Genomic DNA, 18,991 nt, shown 5'->3' with positions numbered 1-18,991 from the left:
ATTATGTCACAAATAAGAGGGATGGAAGTTTGACATAGAACTTCATCTTTGGATGAAGACAGCTTATAGCTTGGGTAAATACATTCCATACAAAAGTCGAATATGTTACAAATTTGTGCCTATAGATCCTTATTGGCTCAAATGACCATTTACATTTATCTTTTGCAAAGGTTTAATCTTTTTAGGGCTTAGTTCCACTAAGGTTTCCTTAAAACTTTGTACAAATGTTGAGAGCAATCACAAATCTCAATTGTTTTATTTCCATTTTTTCCTTCCCATTATTGGTTTTTTTTTCAATTTGATTGTTTATGTAGTCTTCTTTAAAAATTTAGTCAAAATTCAAACTTTTCCTAGCATTTTCTTGGTGCCCGGTCTTATCAATTCTTAGTGCTCCAAAGTTCAAGTTAGTGGTCTTGGGTCACTATTTAAGAGGAAAGTGATTAGCACTCTTCCTCTCATTTAGACTCCATTTAAGTCTTAGTTGATGGTCAATTTGACTTAGTTAGGTCTTACTAATGTCTTCTAGTGTAATGTCTCTTATAATCTCACTCAAAAGACAAGTCCATGATGCAAATCTTGCCTATTTATGGGTATGTACTAAGCCTTTGGGGCCTTCTAGCATGGTTCCTTCAAGGCAAGTTGGTCCTTCATTTGTATGGTTCTCTAAATTCCTTAAGCAAGGTGTTTTCATCCTCGACTTCTAAGTTTGGGTGGTTCTCAATGGATCCAATTAGTCAAGTGAGATGATCGAGAGCCTATATGGTTGGCCTCAAGGTTTGTATGCTTTGGTTAGTATTTTATGGTATTGCCATCTTATTAGCAAGCTATTAGTGAATATTTCTTCTCGGATGTGTTAAATACATGGTTTACCCTAATTTTAGGACATAATTCCTTAAGATATCGATCATATGACAAGTAGGGTGCCTTGATCATGATCACTGCCAAATAGGATATTGCAACAACTAATTGTCAATCACTATGATTGGGTTAAAAGAAGGAACATCACAAGTGGATTAAAATAATACCACTATTGCATTCTAAGTATCATCACCACTACAAAAACAAGGCAAAAGCAAAGGTTTTGGATGAAAGCAAAGCTTTCTCTACACATTACAACATGTAGCCCATAGTCCAATCAATTGCAAGAAATCTCAAAGTTTGCATCACTTGGAGCTTGAAATCATCACCAAGTTTGTAGTGGAAGGGGAGGATTGGACGTGCAATTTGAACCTACAAGAGCGTTCACCTATAGCATCCACAATCTAGGTCTTCACAAGATCTCATCTCCTAGGTGCATCCAAACTTTACATTTCAACTACAAATTGATCGTGGAAGAAAAACATATTGGATTAATTGTCCCTATGATTGTATGTTTTGTGATTTGTTTGTATCATGCTTCAACCTCGTCCAATATTCACCACAAGTACATCTGAGTGGGATCGCCCATGATGAACAAACTTGCCCACAAACTTACATGATTTGCAACATGAATAAAATTGAAAAAATAAACATCCATGATTTAAAGAACCAAGTAGTCCTATACAATACATGGATGCCTCTTCTATAGGCAATAGGGTACATAATTTCTCATTTACCAACCCTGAATGTGCTTAAGAGTCTAAGATCCACAAATATATCCACCTTGGAAATGAAAGTCTCTTGAGAGTCGTCCATATCATGTCCCATGTGCTACCCCACTCAACTTTGATCCTATTTTTCGTGAAAGTGATTTAGTTTGAGCTTTAACTCGCATGCAAACTTCACTGCAACCAAGCACCACTTTTCCTAACATAACCCAAACAAGTACAACTCGTAAGGAAAATTTCTAATCAGAATTAAATAAGCTCTTTGCAGATAATAATTACGAGAGGTTCTGAAATGTGTTAAGCATTTGCAACAAAAACAAGGTGATAAATCTATTTATACCATACTCGTTTGGGTTTGGGAACAGAGAATGATGTGGACCAAACTCTCTTGAGATTGGGCAACCCCATTCCACCACATCTGCAAAGTATGCAAGGAAACCTAAGGCTCAACTCAGGTTCCACAATATGTAGCATGTATCAATGACTAATGAAGTCAAGAAGTGAATTCATGCAAGTCAAGATGTAAGTCTGGATACACAGTTAAACAAGATTAGGGCACACTGCACAAGGAACGGCTGGTACCCAGAGAAGTTTCAGTTGGGACAAGACTGGAAGCACAGTGGCAATTTGAGACCAGTTAAGATGCTACCATGTAGCTATCTTTGTATAAAGCAGGAGGCAAAGGTACAGTTTTGTCATATACAATAACAGCATGCAATGCACCTTCACCCAAAGCTTAGCAGCAATCACACTCATTAGTGTCTGAAAGATTGACTGCTTCAATCCAAATCGTGCAACTATGACGTAAGTACCTGGCAATGTCTCCTAGGCTCCATGGTAGTACGTATGGAGTTTTAAGTGACTCTTCACTCAGAAAACATTTGTAGCTGGTAATGATTGTCATTCATAATGACTCTCTAAATTCTCCAAGCCCTATAAAGATAACCGTTGCTTGAACCTTAACAACTGTAGGGACAGTGAGAAGCAAAAGCCAGTTGAAAGAGGAGAGAAACATACCATTTACGCAAATGCTAAGCAGCCAACATTTTCAATATTATCGTCACTTCCAATTACAGCACGTCGTCAATTATTTATACAATAAATAAAGCATGTATGCTTGAGATGAGGGATAACAAAGGCTAACTTCAAAACTGGGCTAGAGGAATGAGAACCTCGGAATGGTTAGAATTTCTGGAACCTAAAACAATGGGATACCCATACCTCAGACAAAGATTGTTCCCAATTTGGGAGTACACCCAGAAATTTTTCCATTTACTCCGACACCCTTCTGGAGACACTGAAGAATGTTACAACATCACGTTAAAGTCTGATGTCTTGTAAACTCTGAATTCTGCATTCAGATCCAAATGCAAAGATGATGATTACGGTCCCAACATCCACACTACCGATCCTTTTTGGTTCCATCCACAGCTTTGGCTTTCCGAAGCAGCTGTGTGGTTCTGAATGATGCGTCATCTTTGATAAAACTCCACCATAGCATTGTCAAGGGTATAGTGGTTGCATGCCAAAGAGAGTGAGCATCAAAAGCACCCCATACAGGGGGGAAGTCGTATATCTCAAGAAGCATGGCAAGTGCACCAACCAGAACCACAAACCAGAGTTTGAATCTTGCAGGATGGCGAATATACCCAGCCCAGAATGTCCACAAAAGCAATTGTAGCACTCCCATTACCACACACACCTTCATGTTCCAGCCTGCCCGGCAACCAAGAGAAAAGACTAGCTTCAACAAGAGTCATAAAAGATCAAGTAAATTTCTGTTCAGTGTGTCAGAAATTCATCTGCAATGCACTCACATTTTTTCAAGAGTTGAAGAGGCGATAAACAGTTTTCAGAATATGCCATCCTTCTCTATGTGTTGTTAATCAAAGTAGCATTCCATGGTGAGCTTAGAGAGCATAGTATAGTTGCAGGCAGTTACAACCTAGTATTGAACTAATACCAACAAAAAGTTTCACAATAACAAAGATTACAACTTTTGATGTTCTTATGCCTCCCTAAGTCTCAATGAGCTGGATGTTGAGATTGTGCCCAGTGTCTCATAGGACACATGCTCATCCCATGTGTGTCTATTGCAAGCACCTCATCTCCATAAAACTAAAACCCAAGTGCTAGAAATTCTTCATGTTTAAATATTTTTAAGGTCTTAGGACCAAAGCATGGTGTCAAATTTTCAATTTTAGCATGTAAAAGATGAACATGGACGAGTCAGTTCCCAGATCAGTTAAGCAAACTCAACCTTAGATATGTGTGAGTATGCTATTCTTTCCATATGCATATCCAATTTTTTTACATGATATGAATGCATAGACTCTAAGATACATTTGTGAGAGTGCACAAGAGAGCTTATATAGGCTTCACTGCATGTATTTGTAAGCCCTCCACTTTGAATGCACAGCTCAACGCACCATCACCATCTTGTGCTATGGTGCAAGAAAACTAAGGCCCAACAGTTGTTTGTATATCTCCTAGTTTTACAGCACAATTAAAAGATACTTTGTAACTATGAAAATACATTAAAATTTCCTGTGTATGGATAAGTATTAGAATAAACCCTAACCCTGGTAGAAAGCAAAAACCCTGATTTGGTTAGTGATGCACAATGTAGGTAACGACTTCAGATAGCAAGGCATGGAGGCATGTGAGGATGGCCATTCTGCCAAGGCAAATATGTTTGCCATAAATAAGTCTGATGTCACACAAGACACGTCACATGACAGGTCATTAGAGGATCATATATGCTATTAGTCTACTCATGTTGATGTGGTCTTGAAAAGTTGATTATGCCAACCATCTGACAAGTAAAAAAGCTCGCCATGGGAAAAGCAATAGCAGGGTCACAATGAGCCCTGCCTTCATATGCAGGCATGGCTTTTTTCTTTCAACTCCTTTGAATGTGCTTACTATTTCTTTCTGTGAGCATCAAAGCTAGCCACTCTAATTGATATGTATGATGCAACAACATAACAAGTTAGCACCATATGCAGATGACAGGTATGTCAGTGCCAACTTATGTTCAACATGGGATATTTCTGTGAGCATCAAAGCTAGCCACTCTAATTGATATGTATGATGCAACAACATAACAAGTTTGCACCATATGCGAATGATAGGTATGTCACTGCCAACTTATGTCAACATGGGATATTTGTAATCAAGGCAATAGGCTAGCCAGACAGGTACACATTCTGAAGGCTGGCAGGGCAGAACGTTTTAGCACATTGGAAAATAAGTACCAGAGTGCATATAGCCATCTTAAGAGGCACAATACGATTGCAATAGGGACCTCTGGAGCATGTAACTGTCTACTTAGATCAGACAGAAAGACCCTGACTCTGAGAGGCAGTGAGCTCATAGCCCTCTGTCAAGGGTTTTATATTCTCTATATGCTTTCTTCACCTTACGAAGTGAAAAGTCTTATTAATTTAATGATAATACATCTTGTTTGTTGACATCTCGAAAATACTCAGGTATTGTTGAAGCAGTTAAACCAATCTCATGCACACTCCTCACGATTCATTCATATCTAGGCCAATGTATGTCCGCCTATTAATGCAATATCTACAGGTATCTCATGTTTTCTGTTTAATGCTAAAGGTATCTCAACAACAGCTAAGACACTAATCAAACAGATAATGGTGATCATGAACCACAGCAGGAGAGAAAGTGCTTGGAAGGTCATCCCAGCAGGACCAGGCAAGTTCAGATTGAGATCCTTGTGCTCCTTGATTCAGCATTTTTTGATACACGTGCATTTGCATTCATAAGATAACTGGCAGACTGTACTTGTCAGTAATGGTAATTAACCAATAACAACTTTGGTCGTAAGCCGGAGTGTGGTTTGTATAATTAAGGCCTGACAGACATTTGTATAATAAATACTCATCTTAGAACAGAACATGCAACAATTTCAATATAAGAAGTTTAAGAGTGAGGAACCAGGAGAAATAAAGGGCAGAGCATACCATAATCAAAGTCATAAAAGTTGAGATAGAGAATGTGTGTAGATACAAAGGCTACTACTGGAGCGGCAACCATCACACGGGCTGCCTCAACCCTCAAATTCAATGTTCGAATAATAGCAACTATAAGGGACAGTCCTATTAGAGCAACAGCAGAGGAGTAATCTAGTTTTTCTGTAAAAACTGTGTCTCTGCAATAAAAAAGATAATACAGTTCGCCTCCTTAGTACATGATAAAGACAGAATGCACCAATAAGATGAGTAAAATTCAGAATTAAATAAGGCTTATCATTTATGTTTTCAAGTGAGACTTTCTCCAAATGATGAAACTCAAATACCTGGCATGGAAGGCTGCACTCCAAAGCCATGAATTTGCAGAGGCTAAACCATATACAGTCCATAAATCACTATACTCATAGTAAGGTCCTTTCATGCCTTGTGGCCGTTGTGGCAGCTTGAAATGCACGAGGAGGAGAAATGAAACACAGCCTTGGACATGTAAAGCTAGATTGGCAATTGAAAAAACAACTGCAGCAGGCTCCTGCCACAGCCAAATGCATTTCAAAACTCTCTCTCTCTCTCTCTCTCTCTCTCTCTCTCTCTCTCTCTCTGTGCATGTGCGTGCGTGTGTGTGCATGTGTGCTTCAGACAGACACCCAGCTCATTGCCCACTTTCAGATCCCAAGATGTTCCTTGGCTACACAGCAACCCCAGCTGCATAGGAGAATCTGAGATATATTGCCAGACATCATGTCGGCAAACATTCCACCTTGGAGGAGATTTAAGGACAAGTTGAAGAGACCAATGAGGGAGTTCATCAGGTGAAGGCTATTAGCACACCCCCCTTTCTTCTCACCCCACATTTGTACCTTCTAGACCACCTTTGTGACACTTTTCCTTCAATCTTTTTTCAACAGCACTATACAAACAACAATATTTCATGATTACTGATATTACACCCACACCATCTATAACCTTGTCATAGTTGTAGGGAGGGGGTGTGAGGATACACTAGGGTTTGCAAAGAAAACACAAAGTGCATGAACATGACTAAGAAAATAAACTAGAACAAGAACACACAAAAAAGAGCAGAACGAAGAATGAATGCTGAAATGAGTGATGAATGAATGAGCGAGAGACAACCATGTGCTCAAGGAACCAAGGCTGTCTAAGAACCAGTGTCTCTCGTGGCAAGGGCTGAGGGGCAATGTTGGAGAGTATGGTCCTCATATGAACAGGTCCTAAGTACAGCAAAACACCAATCTCGATGTAGAAATCTGATGTAAACCACTCTGGCAGCAACATAGATGCATAAGACCGTCCCACATAGCATCTAGAGAGGATAGATAATAACAAGGGCTGAAGACACCAGGGCAGCAGGCCAAAGTCACAAATGCAGCAAGATTGATGGCTAGAGAGTCAAAATGCAAGTGTATGCAGCATCACAAGAGTGAAAAAACACAGCAACAAAAAGGGGCTAGAGATGTAGGTAGCAGCTCCTAGATGTTGTAGGGCAGCAAGGCAGCAGCTTGATCGGCAGCAAATGATAAGAGAGATGATCACAATGATAATGAAGAGAGAATGTGGTGGCAGGTGTAGAGGCACCAGGCTGATAGAGGAGAGCGCGCACTGAAGGTAGAGAGTGAGGATTAACAGGGATGAAAGTAGCAGTGGACACTAAGTACCCTTTTACAAATCTTCCTTAGCTAGTTATCCTATAACTTAGAAACATGGAACAAGTAAAATGGGGGCCAAGAGCACTAGCACACCCTTCCCTAAGGGACAAGGATGGGGAACTATCGAGAAAAACAACGTACCAGAGAGAGAGTAGGGTTTGCGGGGTGAAACACAAAGTGTGTACGGCAAACACTAAGAAAGAAAAGAACCTCAGAAGAACACAAGATGATGCACTGAATCATGCTATAAGGAGAAAAGCTGATACAATGGAGCCGAAGCCTAGAAGATAATTGCACTGTCCTTTCTGAATCAGGCGGCAGCACCTATAAGGAATCTGCATAGTGAAGGGAGCGAAATGCAATCCTCCAGCAGTAGGGATATCTAAGATGTATGCTGAAGGTGAAGGACAGCTGTCAAGGGAGTGAAGCACAGTCCTCTGATGCCGTCTAAGTGGAGGAGAGTGATCACCAACTATTGAGGGAGTATAGTGCAGTCCTTTGATGCCAGGAGGAGAGATTGGGCTGCAAAATGCAGATGCCAAACGATGGAAGTGGGGGGCAGGATGCCAAAAGCAGACTCCAGCAGCCTCAAATGATGATGCCAACTGTGGAGGAGGTCGCAGTGTGAGCAAAAGCCACCAGGATGATCAAACGCAACGTGCAGAGCCTGGGGAAGATGACGCCAGCTAAGGATGATGATGTCAGATGGCTGGCGGCCCAAAATGCAAGGCGTAGGGCATGTTGGGGAAGACACCAATTGTGGGGAAGGCCTCCAAAGGCTGAAACGCAAGCAAGGAGTGCCTAGATGATGGAGAGAGACTGACGCCAATGGATAGAGATGGTCACAAGGGTGTATGAGTTGTCGCCAAGATGTGTAGATGACGCTAGTAAATGATGTGCAAGAAGCCACAACCACAATGTCCTCTTGTAAGGGGTGTGGGGGCAGTGGAGAGGCTGGAGAGAGAGTGGAGGCGTATCTAATGACAGAAGGAGAGAGGTGAAGAATGAACAGTGAGTGTTGAATGTGGAAGAGGTGGCCTATAAATAGCATGCACAGTCTAGCGGCACACCAATGATGTGAGCACCCACTGATAAAGTGCCCAGAATAAGGGCGCCAACCCTTTTTGGGGCTGTTAGTGTGAAACCCTAACTGAAGGAGATGAACTGAAGAAATGGTTTCTCAACACCCCCCTCTCAGGCCCAAAAAGGTATGGAGAAAGAGAAGCGAAGAGATGCAATACTACATGCTAAAAAATGCTCATGCAGCAGGTGCCACTTGGACAGTGTCCCTTGTGGGAAAGTTGTTCACTTGTCCAAGAGCCCTAGTACAAAGATGATGAAAACATGCAATGCATAGGAGGAAGAAGATGTAGAATATTCCTAAGATCCAAGATTTCCACCTGAAAGGGAACCTGCAGTAAAGAACAGTAGACAAAGGGAACTGGAGAACCCGAAACTCAACCTCGGGAGAGAAGCTACTAGCTCCGTGCATCCATGTTGGAAGGAATACGAAGGCCTCGTCACCAAGTCGCAACTGAACCTCCAAAGCCCCGAGCTAGGTAGATCCTCGAGATCTTGGGTATGAGTAGAAGAGATGACTAATGATGGGTAAAGAACTTCATGTGGAGTAGGTGCCCCCTCTAAGACTGGAGGTAAAGGAGCCCCCTCTGAAGGTGAAGTAGGAGTAGAAGTCCTCTTGGAGAGCGAAAAGAGATCATCCCTCGTTGAATTCCCCTCTGAGATAGATAGGGAATCCAAAAACTCCATCATCTGATGTGGAAGAAAGTGCCATCAAGCGTGCTGAAGTATATATCTGGGGGGGTGAAGAACTCCCAGAGGTGGCCTCTCAAACCTGAGTAGGTGAGGGTGAAGGGTGGGGCTCAAACTGAGCAATGAGTGGGCAACAGTCACTACTTCTCAATGGAGCGGACCGGGAAGCCAAAGAAGAGAAAGGAGTCGAGCAACCACTCTCTCTCGAAGGAGCGGATTGACGAGGAGACGGTATTAAACAATCACTGTCTCTTGATGGAGCGGACTGCAGAACCGCGGGCCGTGGTAGCCATTGTACCTGAAAATAGGTGGGAGAAGACTGCCAATGGCATTGCGACGATCTCCAAGGGGTCGTAGCACCAATCGATCCTCCATGTGCTCGAAAGGACTTAGTGCGCATTGGATGTGTCTTATTGCCTTGAGTATAGTACTCTGATAGCCGATGCAAACGATCTCTGTGGCCCAAAAAGGAGATATGGCACAAGGAGTGCCGAGGAAAAGACGCATATACTCCGGTGGGGTAGGGAGCAAAAGTCCAAGGTAGCAAGCAGTGGTGGTGTGTCTGGTGATAACATAATAGGAGCACCCAGTGGTATGTCCATTTGCATGTGGAGAAGTCATAGCAGCGGAGTGTCAACCTATAAAAGGGAGGGAGCATGGGAGAAGAGAGGGATATCTCCCAATGATGCAACAGAAGATGGGGACTAGTTAGAAAAAGATGCCAAACCCGCAACCTGTCTTTGCCTTCTCTGATGCGAAGGATCTTTGAAGCTCTCTGAGCATCTCCGGCTCTGATAGAATGTCGAGGAAAACGATGTACCAAAGAGACAGTAAGGTTTACGGGGTGAAACACAGAGTGTGTACGGCAAACACTGAGAAAGAAAAGAAACTCAGAAGAACACAATGATGATACACTGAATCATGCTATAAGGAGAAAAGTTGATACAGTGGAGCCGAAGCTCAGAAAATAACTGCATTGTCCTATATGAATCAGGCGGCAGCACTTGTAGGGAATCTGCACAGTGAAGGGAGCGAAACGCAGTCCTTCGACAGTAGGGATATCAAAGATGTATGTTGAAGGTGAAGGACAGTTGTCGAGGGAGCGAAGCGCAGTCCTCTGATGCCATCCGAGAGGAGGAGAGTAATCACCAGCTATCAAGGGAGTAGAGTACAATTCTCTAACGCCAAGAGGAGAGCCTGCGTTGCAAAATGCAGATGTCAGATTGATGGAAGTGGGGGCCAGGATGCCAAAGCAGACTCCAGCAGCCTCGAATGATGACGGTAGCTATGAAGGAGGTCGCCTAGTATGAGCACAAGCCACCAAGACTATCAAACGCAATGTGTAGAGCCTGGGGAAGATAACGCCAGCTGAGGATGATGACACCAGATGGCTAGAGGCCCAAAACACAAGGTGTAGGGCCTGTTGGGAAAGACGCCAATTGTGGGGAAGGCCTCCAAAGGCTGAAATGCAAGCAAGGAGTGCCCAGATGATAGAGAGAGACTGACACTAATGGATAGGGATGGTCGCCAGGGTGTATGAGCTATCGCCAAGATGTGTAGATGACGCCAACAGATGATGAGGAAGAAGCCACCAACCACGAACCACGATGTCCTCTTGTAAGGGGTGTGTTGTGCTAAGACATGCACTTAGCCAAACCCTAAAACGGGGAGCGGATCGAGAAAGTTAAGTGGGAGAGGATCTAGAACCCTAATTTTCTATAAATTAACAGCCAACCCTCCACTCTTTCACAATCTCGTTTTTGCAGGTTTCAGGTGTTACCAGCTTGCTGCCCACACCCCGGTCACGGAGGACATCTCAACCCTTGTTGTCCATCACTGTTCCCTACAGTCTGGCGCCTGTTTCTAGCCCTCCACACGCTGATTGCTGCTGTTTCTGCCTGGCGACTGACTGCTGTTCATCTGCACTGCTGTCGTACAGCCTGCCACGCCAGCAAACTGCTGCGTTTGCAGGCTCCAGCTGCCGCTCTGACAGTTTTCTCTCTCTTGTCTACAGTCGTTGCAGTCTTTCTCTCTCCTGCCGGCTGTCCTACCTGCGTTTTCAGTTTTTCTCTCTCCTACAAGCTCCATTTTTAATCTTTCTCTCTCCTGCAAGTTGTCCTGCCTGCGTTTTTAGTCTTTCTCTCTCCTGCAGGCTCCGTTTTTAGTCTTTCTCTCTCCTCACTACTGTCTACATCAGATCCAACTTCTCACTGCTGTGTTTGTTGATGTTCGACGTCCGGAGGCTGCCTTGCTGCAATTCGGGATCCGTTCAGAGTACAACACACTCTCCAGCTCATTACTCCTGCCCTGATCCTAGAGATACAAGAGTTCGAGGTTCAGTATTCATTCATTGCATAGTGTGTTTGCTGCATGAGCTTCGTATTATTAGTAGTCATATCATTTCATTTATTCACTGTGTTCATTGTCTCTGAGTTACTCTAACCCTAACCTTGACTGTGTCCTTTTTATCAGTCTGTGCTTTGTCATACAGTTTCTGTTTATGTTTCTGTGTTAGGGTATTTTTCTTTACATGGTATCAAAGCCTGGTACTCTCTGAGAAACCTAGGCCTTTGACCTGAAAGCTCTTCACAAGAAGCAAGAACAGTAGGTTCAAATGACTTCAAACACATCAACACCGATTCAGTCTCTAGATCAGCCTATGCCGAACACCGAGCGAGTGGACCGATCAGCTTGCTCCACAAAGTTCCGACATGGTGGGAGAGACATCTAAGTATATGGAAGAAAAGATAGGCAAGCTGACCTCTGAGGAATATAAACTGATCATAGTCTATCGACAAAAGAAGATTGAGGAGCTCGACCGAAGGATTGCCCTTCAAGAAAAGCTTCTAAATGAAGGTATGCATGGATTTCACTCTTCAGATGTTGCGTGTAAGTCTGATGATGTTGCAGGGCTGTCGAGACCTCCATCAAGGATGGGCCCCCATCTTGGAGAGTAAGATCCGGAGTATGTTCCATTTTTTCATTGGAGATAAGATCCGGAGTATGTTCCATTTTTTCAGACTCTTCCGTCCTCTCCGGTGCAAGGTACTTTTGATTCGTCTTTTGTGCTTGCTTCTTTTACCTTGATGTGGGCGCCCACTGATAAAGTGCCTAGGATAAGGGCGCCAACCCTTTTTGGGGCTGTTAGTGTGAAACCCTAACTGAAGGAGATGAACTAAAGAAATGGTTTCTCAATAGGAACACCTTTCATCTAGCTGGAACATTCCAGCCCACATTCTCGACATGTATTCCAATTAGGGGACGTTTGAGCATAGAGAATGTGACACTCCAATCTACCGAGGGTGACTCAAACCTTTTGAAGGCTCGTTTTTAGCAACATTCTCCAAATCTTCCCACCTTGCTTATGCACCACCAGCCTATCTACAAAATCATAAAATGGTGGCTTCTTCCCAAGGCTGGTCCAAGCAAAACCCACCCAAGGACTGGTCATGGTGTGAATTGAATGTCAAGTGCCATGTCCATGGTGAGGGGCACATCAATGTCATTATGGGAGCACAAGCAAAGCCAATTAAGGTGTTTGCTCATTTTTGGGGGGAGATTGGGAAAATTTATAGTTTTGCACATGATTGACACTAAGAAAAGGCTAGAGCTTAAAGTGTGCACCGTAGACCCAAATGCCTTGGCTCAATTGAGACAACGTGTGGCCATTGATCTTGCTACATATATGTCAGATTTGCATAGAATTAACCTCACTCCCTTGTTGAACCTATCCACGACTATAAAGATTGGATGATTTTGAAACCACCTGCTCTTCGAAAGGCTAACAACGAAATCCATTGATATCTCCTCCCAAAGCAAACCTAAAATAAGTAACAATTGTAGCTTTCTCACACCTTGCAATTGTCTAGTTTTGAGGTCTGCCATGCCTGCAATCCCCTCATGTACCAATGAATGTTATGTCTTGCTTCATACGTGGGCAAAAGAAATGTAGCAAAAGCTTCTCAAGAGTGGAACCTATCATGAAAATACGTCCACCATTCTTCAGCACATGGTTTAACAAAAGACCCCACTTGTGTCTCTCAATACATGTCATTAGCTCAACACATCTACTACACCATTCTCCTTCCCAAGTACACAATCAATCTTGAAACTAAATTGAGACAAGAATTACCACCAACACAACTATTAAGGAGTCGTATACTACTATAATTAAGTGAAAAGCTAGCATACAACTTGCTGATCGGACTAGATAAGAAAATCTTGCCCAATTAAATAGCATCTCCACTTCTTTTAAGGCATGTACAATGGCCAAGAGCTTTTTCTCATGGGTGGAATAATTTGACTTAGCTACCTTGAGTTTCTGACTTTCATAAGCCACAGGATGACCGCCCAACTACAACAACACTCCTATACCACAACCACTGGCATCATAAATCACCATAAAAGGTTCATTGGAATCTAGCAATCTAAATATAGAATCTCAAGGGTACATAGCCTTCAGGTCCTTTAAAGCTTGGTCCATGTATTGTATTCACATCCATTGCAACTCGTATTGTAGCATGTGTAACATGCGATGTCACCTACACATAGTTCTCCGCAGACGTGCGATAGAACACTATCAATCCCAAGAATAAGTGCATCTTTGAGGCATCTTTAGGACAAGGCCGTTCCTCGATTGCTTTGAGTTTCTCAAGATCCATACAAATCACTCCTATGGAAATGATGTGCTGCAAATAAGAGACCGACATCATGAATTCACACTTCTTCCATTCAAGACAAGTTGGTTCTCTTGCAACGACTACGAGACCCTCCACAAGTGATCATAATGCTCCTCTTATGACTTACCGAGACCAAGATATCATCAAGGAAAACAACACGTTTCCCAACAAGAGGCTGCAACACCGAAGGCATGAGAGAGCAATGAGAAAAGATTAAAGAGGTCTACAAAAGGGCTCCATAATTCTTAAGAAAGGATGTGTCATGCTTGAACAAATGTAATTCACAAGAAGTAGACATTTCCTTAGGACTATATACCAATCTAAAAACTTAGAAGCTTAGGTTGAAATGGAAACCCTTTTGAAAGTCAAAACTTAGTCCAATTTAACAAACAAAGCTTCTATAACAATCCCTGTAACATCTACTCTAATACATCAATATATAAGTAATGTGTGTTTTTTTTAGCTTTTTGATTACTACAACTTAACATTGGCTATAATGCAATTTTATCTCATAAGGTCATTGTTCTTGACACCCTCATGGCCATGTCTTATCCTCACACACTTTTGCTAGAGCTATGCATGTAGGTTTTTCCCTACAAGCCCAATCCTATTTAGTAAACACTAGCGATATCTACCGAATCTTGGTTTGATTTGGCACCATATAAGTCAAACTTATTCTAGCAAGCAAATCAATTCATGCATTGACTTTAGGGCATCAGTACACTTATGAAAGTATTCTAGCTTTGTTAAACCAAGGGCCAAAAGTCAATTTTAAGATATGCTTCCGCTAAGAGCTTTTCAAGGGATGAACTATCGCTATGGACACTAATACAAATAAAGAAATATCCTCATTACTTACAAGGAAAATATGAAGCCACAAGGACTATCATCTACAAAACCTTATTTGCACTCCACAAATTTGTCTAATCATATATAACTAGAGAACCCTAGACCGTGATGCCATGCTTTCCACGATGCTCATTATGACGTGTAAGCATCTACCCCTGAGAAAAAGGTTAGGTGATAAGCTCCTATAACTTCATAGCCTAGAATCAACAATTGTCGCAAATTACACATTGTATAACTCAAACACCATCTGAAAACTAGTACATCTCTAGGAAAAGACACTTGAAAAATGGGTAAATCCCAAAATGCTTGACTGCCAAAAGATGTGATGACCCGTAGAGCATGACAAGCAAAAGTAGAAATATGCACAACCATGATAGTTTATAATGACAAACCTGGAGGCTAAGCACACGCTTAAAAGGCCATTTTCCATAATACTTGACAGGTGGCTGCCCTTCCCTCTGTCTATCAGCTTCCCTCCATGTCATGCATTGATATCGGCACTCATTTGTGCAATCCCAAGCTATCCATTCATCATAGGGACACTTGCTCTTAGAACTGTCTGAACCATAACCATTAACAGAAAATCTACATCTTGAAAAGCAACTGCCGTTGATGCAGCCTGTTTTCTCACATATTTCCACACAAGACCTGAAGATAAAATGACCAGCATTGAAAATATGCAGTAATCAGCATCTAATGAGGTAAAAAGAGTATTGTCAGACAAGTGTGTTGGGACAGCATTCAAGTACTGGAAAAACACTAGTGATTTTGAGCAATGAAAGCAAAAGAAATACAGTAAAAGATATCAGGTGTGCTAACCACATTTCCTATTTTTGTAGCTCATTCTCTAAGAATATAGTGACAACAACACACCACTAATGCATGGCATAAGATCCCCAAATAAGGAACCATTAACAAAACTGAAGGAAGACGGGAGGGTCCACCACTGCAATGTCAAGATAAGGAAGCTGCTGTCAACAGCTCCTTGGTTCAAAATACAGCTATACAGCCTCTTTTGAGGAAGGGGGTTTGGGAGGACCATATGCTTGCTGTCACATGGCAGATATGCAGGGACATGAGCCCATATCGTGAAGGCATAAGGCCGTTCAAAAGCAAAATCCAAGTTTGCCAACCTGCAAGTACCTTGCCTGGATTAGCAACTTTGACAAAGGTCGAACGTGGCTATTCAGGGGTTTAAATTGGAAGACATGATTTGTGAAACTGATTCATAGTCTACCACTGCTGTTCTCCACTCTCAAACTAAAGCTTCCTCCTTAAGACTAAATTTTACATATGCTCAGTTTGCTCTTGGTACAATTACTCAAAGCAAAAACAATGCCTGCACTTAAAACATTACAAGGGACTTGAAAAGGTCTTTGAAGTTCATACAAAGGACGTCTTCAACAATAACATCCTTTAAAGTACTAGAAGCGCAAATATGTCATATTCCCAGCTGAAAGCAGCATTATTCATTGCTAAATAATGGAAAGAAGCAGCTCTGCCTGAAAATTGTGGGGTCCATTACCAAAGATGGGAACATATTTCACAAAATTGCATATGTCTTGAACAGAAGGTAAATCAAGCCACTCCACCACTGTTTAATCTTCCCAGGATCCATCATGACAATAACTCCTTTGGCAATGCAACCTAAATAATTAGTCTCATCAAGGTTCAAACACAACACATTGAATTGCATCAAAGATGCAAGCACTTTTCCAATGTCTATTGCCTTTGGCCACTGCACTGTTCACATAAAGTGACCACAAGGACCATCCGTTCTTCCATAATACTCTCACTATTGCCCTTTTGCATGTACAAAGTTCAATTCTTTTTCAACTTGGGTAACGTGGATGCAATTTCCCAAAAAGTGTCCATGACTTGCAAGCCAATTGAACATTTTCAGCACATGCACCCCAGCTGTGCAATTGTTCCACATAGGACAAGTTGTTTGTCTGGAATTTTATTTCATTGAAGTTCTTCAAATCCATTTGGAATGCTTTTCCTCCTTTTGTAACACGACAATAAGCTTATCACAAAAATAACCACATACTTGCAGTCAGAGAAATTTCACATTCTCTATGTGTTGCCACACAATTGGCCAATCCAAAAAGGAGTTACACAAATAGTAAAACCTCATGAAGGCTAAGCACTGAAAGTTGTCTGGCAATCCTCATGTGTATCATGGGGAGCAATCTGTGCCCACAGGCCCACAATCGTGTCCTTGGCTATCCAATCACAAGGCCAATAGCAGCTAGCTTGAGTCAATTTCTCCACAACGACATTGCTTTTGCACAAGTAATCAAGAGTACAATGCTCACCGACTTTGTATAGTTGCATTTAGTCTATATATGACCATTCTGAATAGATTTCATGGTAAACAGCCATACAAATATGTTGACTCAAAAATCCAGCTGGCCTAAAACTTTCTAATGTGAGCCTTAACATCGCTTGCCTGACACTAGCAAAATGTATTGATCATCTTACGACTCAAAACAATGAAGATGAAACAAGAAAACCTAAGAAACTAAAGTAGAAGTGGCAATTTGAGAGATGGGAATCAGTCAGTGTACAATACACTAGTCTAATGGAAGTGTAAGAAGGAAGTCCGTGCCATTATCTCTTTCTCTTTGCTTCTCATCGAGGCTCTTGGATATGAGCTCTCAATCATATCTTCTTAATATTGACAGGACACGCGCTGTCAAGCACAGAAGGCTTTTCGGCTGCATTTAAATCACGTATACGATATAGTTGACTCCCAAAAGCTTTTTTTTTTGTTCATGTGACATAAATATTCTCCAGGGGTATCTGGTAAGAGAGACTGAATGCTCTGCGCAGATCTGTAGAGTTGTTAGGCGGATCTGGGATGGATGTGAAACAGGCAGTCACGAAACAATGTATTCAGATAGAGAACACGCGTGCGCACACACACACACACACACACACAAACAAACACACACACACACACACACACACACTCTCTCTCTCTCTCTCTCTCTCTCTCTCTCTCTCTCTCTCTCTCTGCGCGCGCGCGTGTACACTGTGTTCGGTGAGTGAGAATACCTGTATGCAGAATCCCGGTCTCCAGCGCTGCTTTCACAGATTGAGACGATGCAGGAAGCCAAGAAAAGCCATAGAAGACATCGCAAGCCCACCATTGTTGAAGGAGGATGTATCAGGAGCAACCCCAGCTGAAAGGAAAGGCAGCAGAAGACTCCTCTCTCTCTCTCTTACTCCTCTCTCTCTCTCTTTCACACGCAGCTTTCGTCCCACTCCATATCTTACATAGTGGCCCCACACCGTATGGAGCTTCTTCTAAGGTTTGAACTTTACCCAAAAATAAAAGTCAATAAAAATTAGTTACAAGTCACATAAACGTAGGACAAGTGGCCCAATTACAAAGAAGGTGATGTAATGACAAGGGTCATTATATAGTCATGACTAGCCGCTCCTTGCCTAGGCCACACCAAGCAGAATGTCCTTCAAGCCCTAAAGCTTTGGCTTCACACTACAAGAGTATTCTTAGTCATAGAAATGGAGTGAGCTTCCAGCCTTAAGAAAGGCTTCACACTACAAGAGTATTATTAGTCATAACTAGTGAGACACGTGCGGCCAGGTAGCTCCACATGGTTTCAATGATGTTTTTTAGAAGCGATGCTTTTCCTTTTCCTAGAAGATCTTAATGAGGTCCTACAATTTGGCATGTCCATGGCGTTCATTGTTGTTGTATATTGTTAGCATAAGGTGGCTTTAATCAAGACACCAACACCATTCTACGATTAAATATGGTTATATACCTTAATCTTTGTATTTGAAAAAACTATTTGATTTAGATTATTTTCATTAAGTTTAGATGAATCATATTGATGTTGGTGAACTAAAAGTTCCTTAAGCTATATCTAGGCAACATGAATAAGCGTCTTTTGAGCTATGTATGGGAATTGAAAGTGTGTTTTTTAATTAATTACATTAATCTTGATGAATTAAATGTGCTTAAACCATATCTAGGTAAAATGAATATGTGTCTTTTAAACTATGCATGAGATGAACAATACTCAATTAATTACATTAATCTTGATGAATTAAATGTGCTTAAACCATATCTAGGTAAAATGAATATGTGTCTTTTAAACTATGCATGAGATGAACAATACTCTCAAGTTTTTTATGTTGATTACATTTGACTAGAAATCTATCGTACAACCTAACATGTTGTCTTAATAAAGAGTACCTTGTAAAACATAAAACCAAAACCTAAGAAGTTGCTTGATCAAAGGTTGAGATACTGTGGCTTTGACATTTCACTCTAGTATTTTGGTAAAGAATTAACTTATAACTTTGTAAAATCATAGTAATAACACAAAAAAGCATTAAAACATGCTATACAAGCAATTGCACGTGTCTTTTTATTATTTAATAAATATGGAAGAATGTGCTATTCTCCCCATCTT

The 18,991-nt window shown here is 41.6% G+C and overlaps 1 protein-coding gene across 3 annotated transcripts; it reads right to left on the bottom strand.

Annotated features, from left to right (window-relative positions):
* Positions 1-2,605: 2,605 nt before the first annotated feature.
* Positions 2,606-17,830, bottom strand: LOC148027228 (uncharacterized). 3 transcript variants are annotated; one of them, XM_087691782.1, is made up of 5 exons: positions 17,604-17,829; positions 14,936-15,191; positions 5,908-6,110; positions 5,573-5,760; positions 2,606-3,326 (listed from the first exon to the last, which is right to left on the bottom strand). In XM_087691782.1, the coding sequence occupies exons 1-5, from the start codon at positions 17,696-17,698 to the stop codon at positions 2,989-2,991; spliced, it is 1,080 nt and encodes a 359-aa protein (XP_087547908.1). In that variant the 5' UTR covers positions 17,699-17,829; the 3' UTR covers positions 2,606-2,988. The 3 variants fall into 3 exon arrangements, with proteins under 3 accessions (XP_087547908.1, XP_087547909.1, XP_087547910.1); XM_087691783.1 differs by having other exon boundaries at positions 2,606-3,302; positions 17,604-17,827; XM_087691784.1 differs by having other exon boundaries at positions 3,027-3,330; positions 17,604-17,830.
* Between the last annotated feature and the right edge of the window lie 1,161 nt (positions 17,831-18,991).

The sequence above is a fragment of the Lygodium microphyllum genome, chromosome 13 (genome assembly GCF_053477565.2).
Source record: "Lygodium microphyllum isolate KBCC chromosome 13, Lygodium_microphyllum_v1.1.10, whole genome shotgun sequence".
Taxonomy (NCBI): Eukaryota; Viridiplantae; Streptophyta; class Polypodiopsida; order Schizaeales; family Lygodiaceae; genus Lygodium; species Lygodium microphyllum.
The sequence above is the reverse complement of the archived record's forward strand: the minus strand, read 5'-3'. Positions and strand labels throughout refer to the sequence as shown.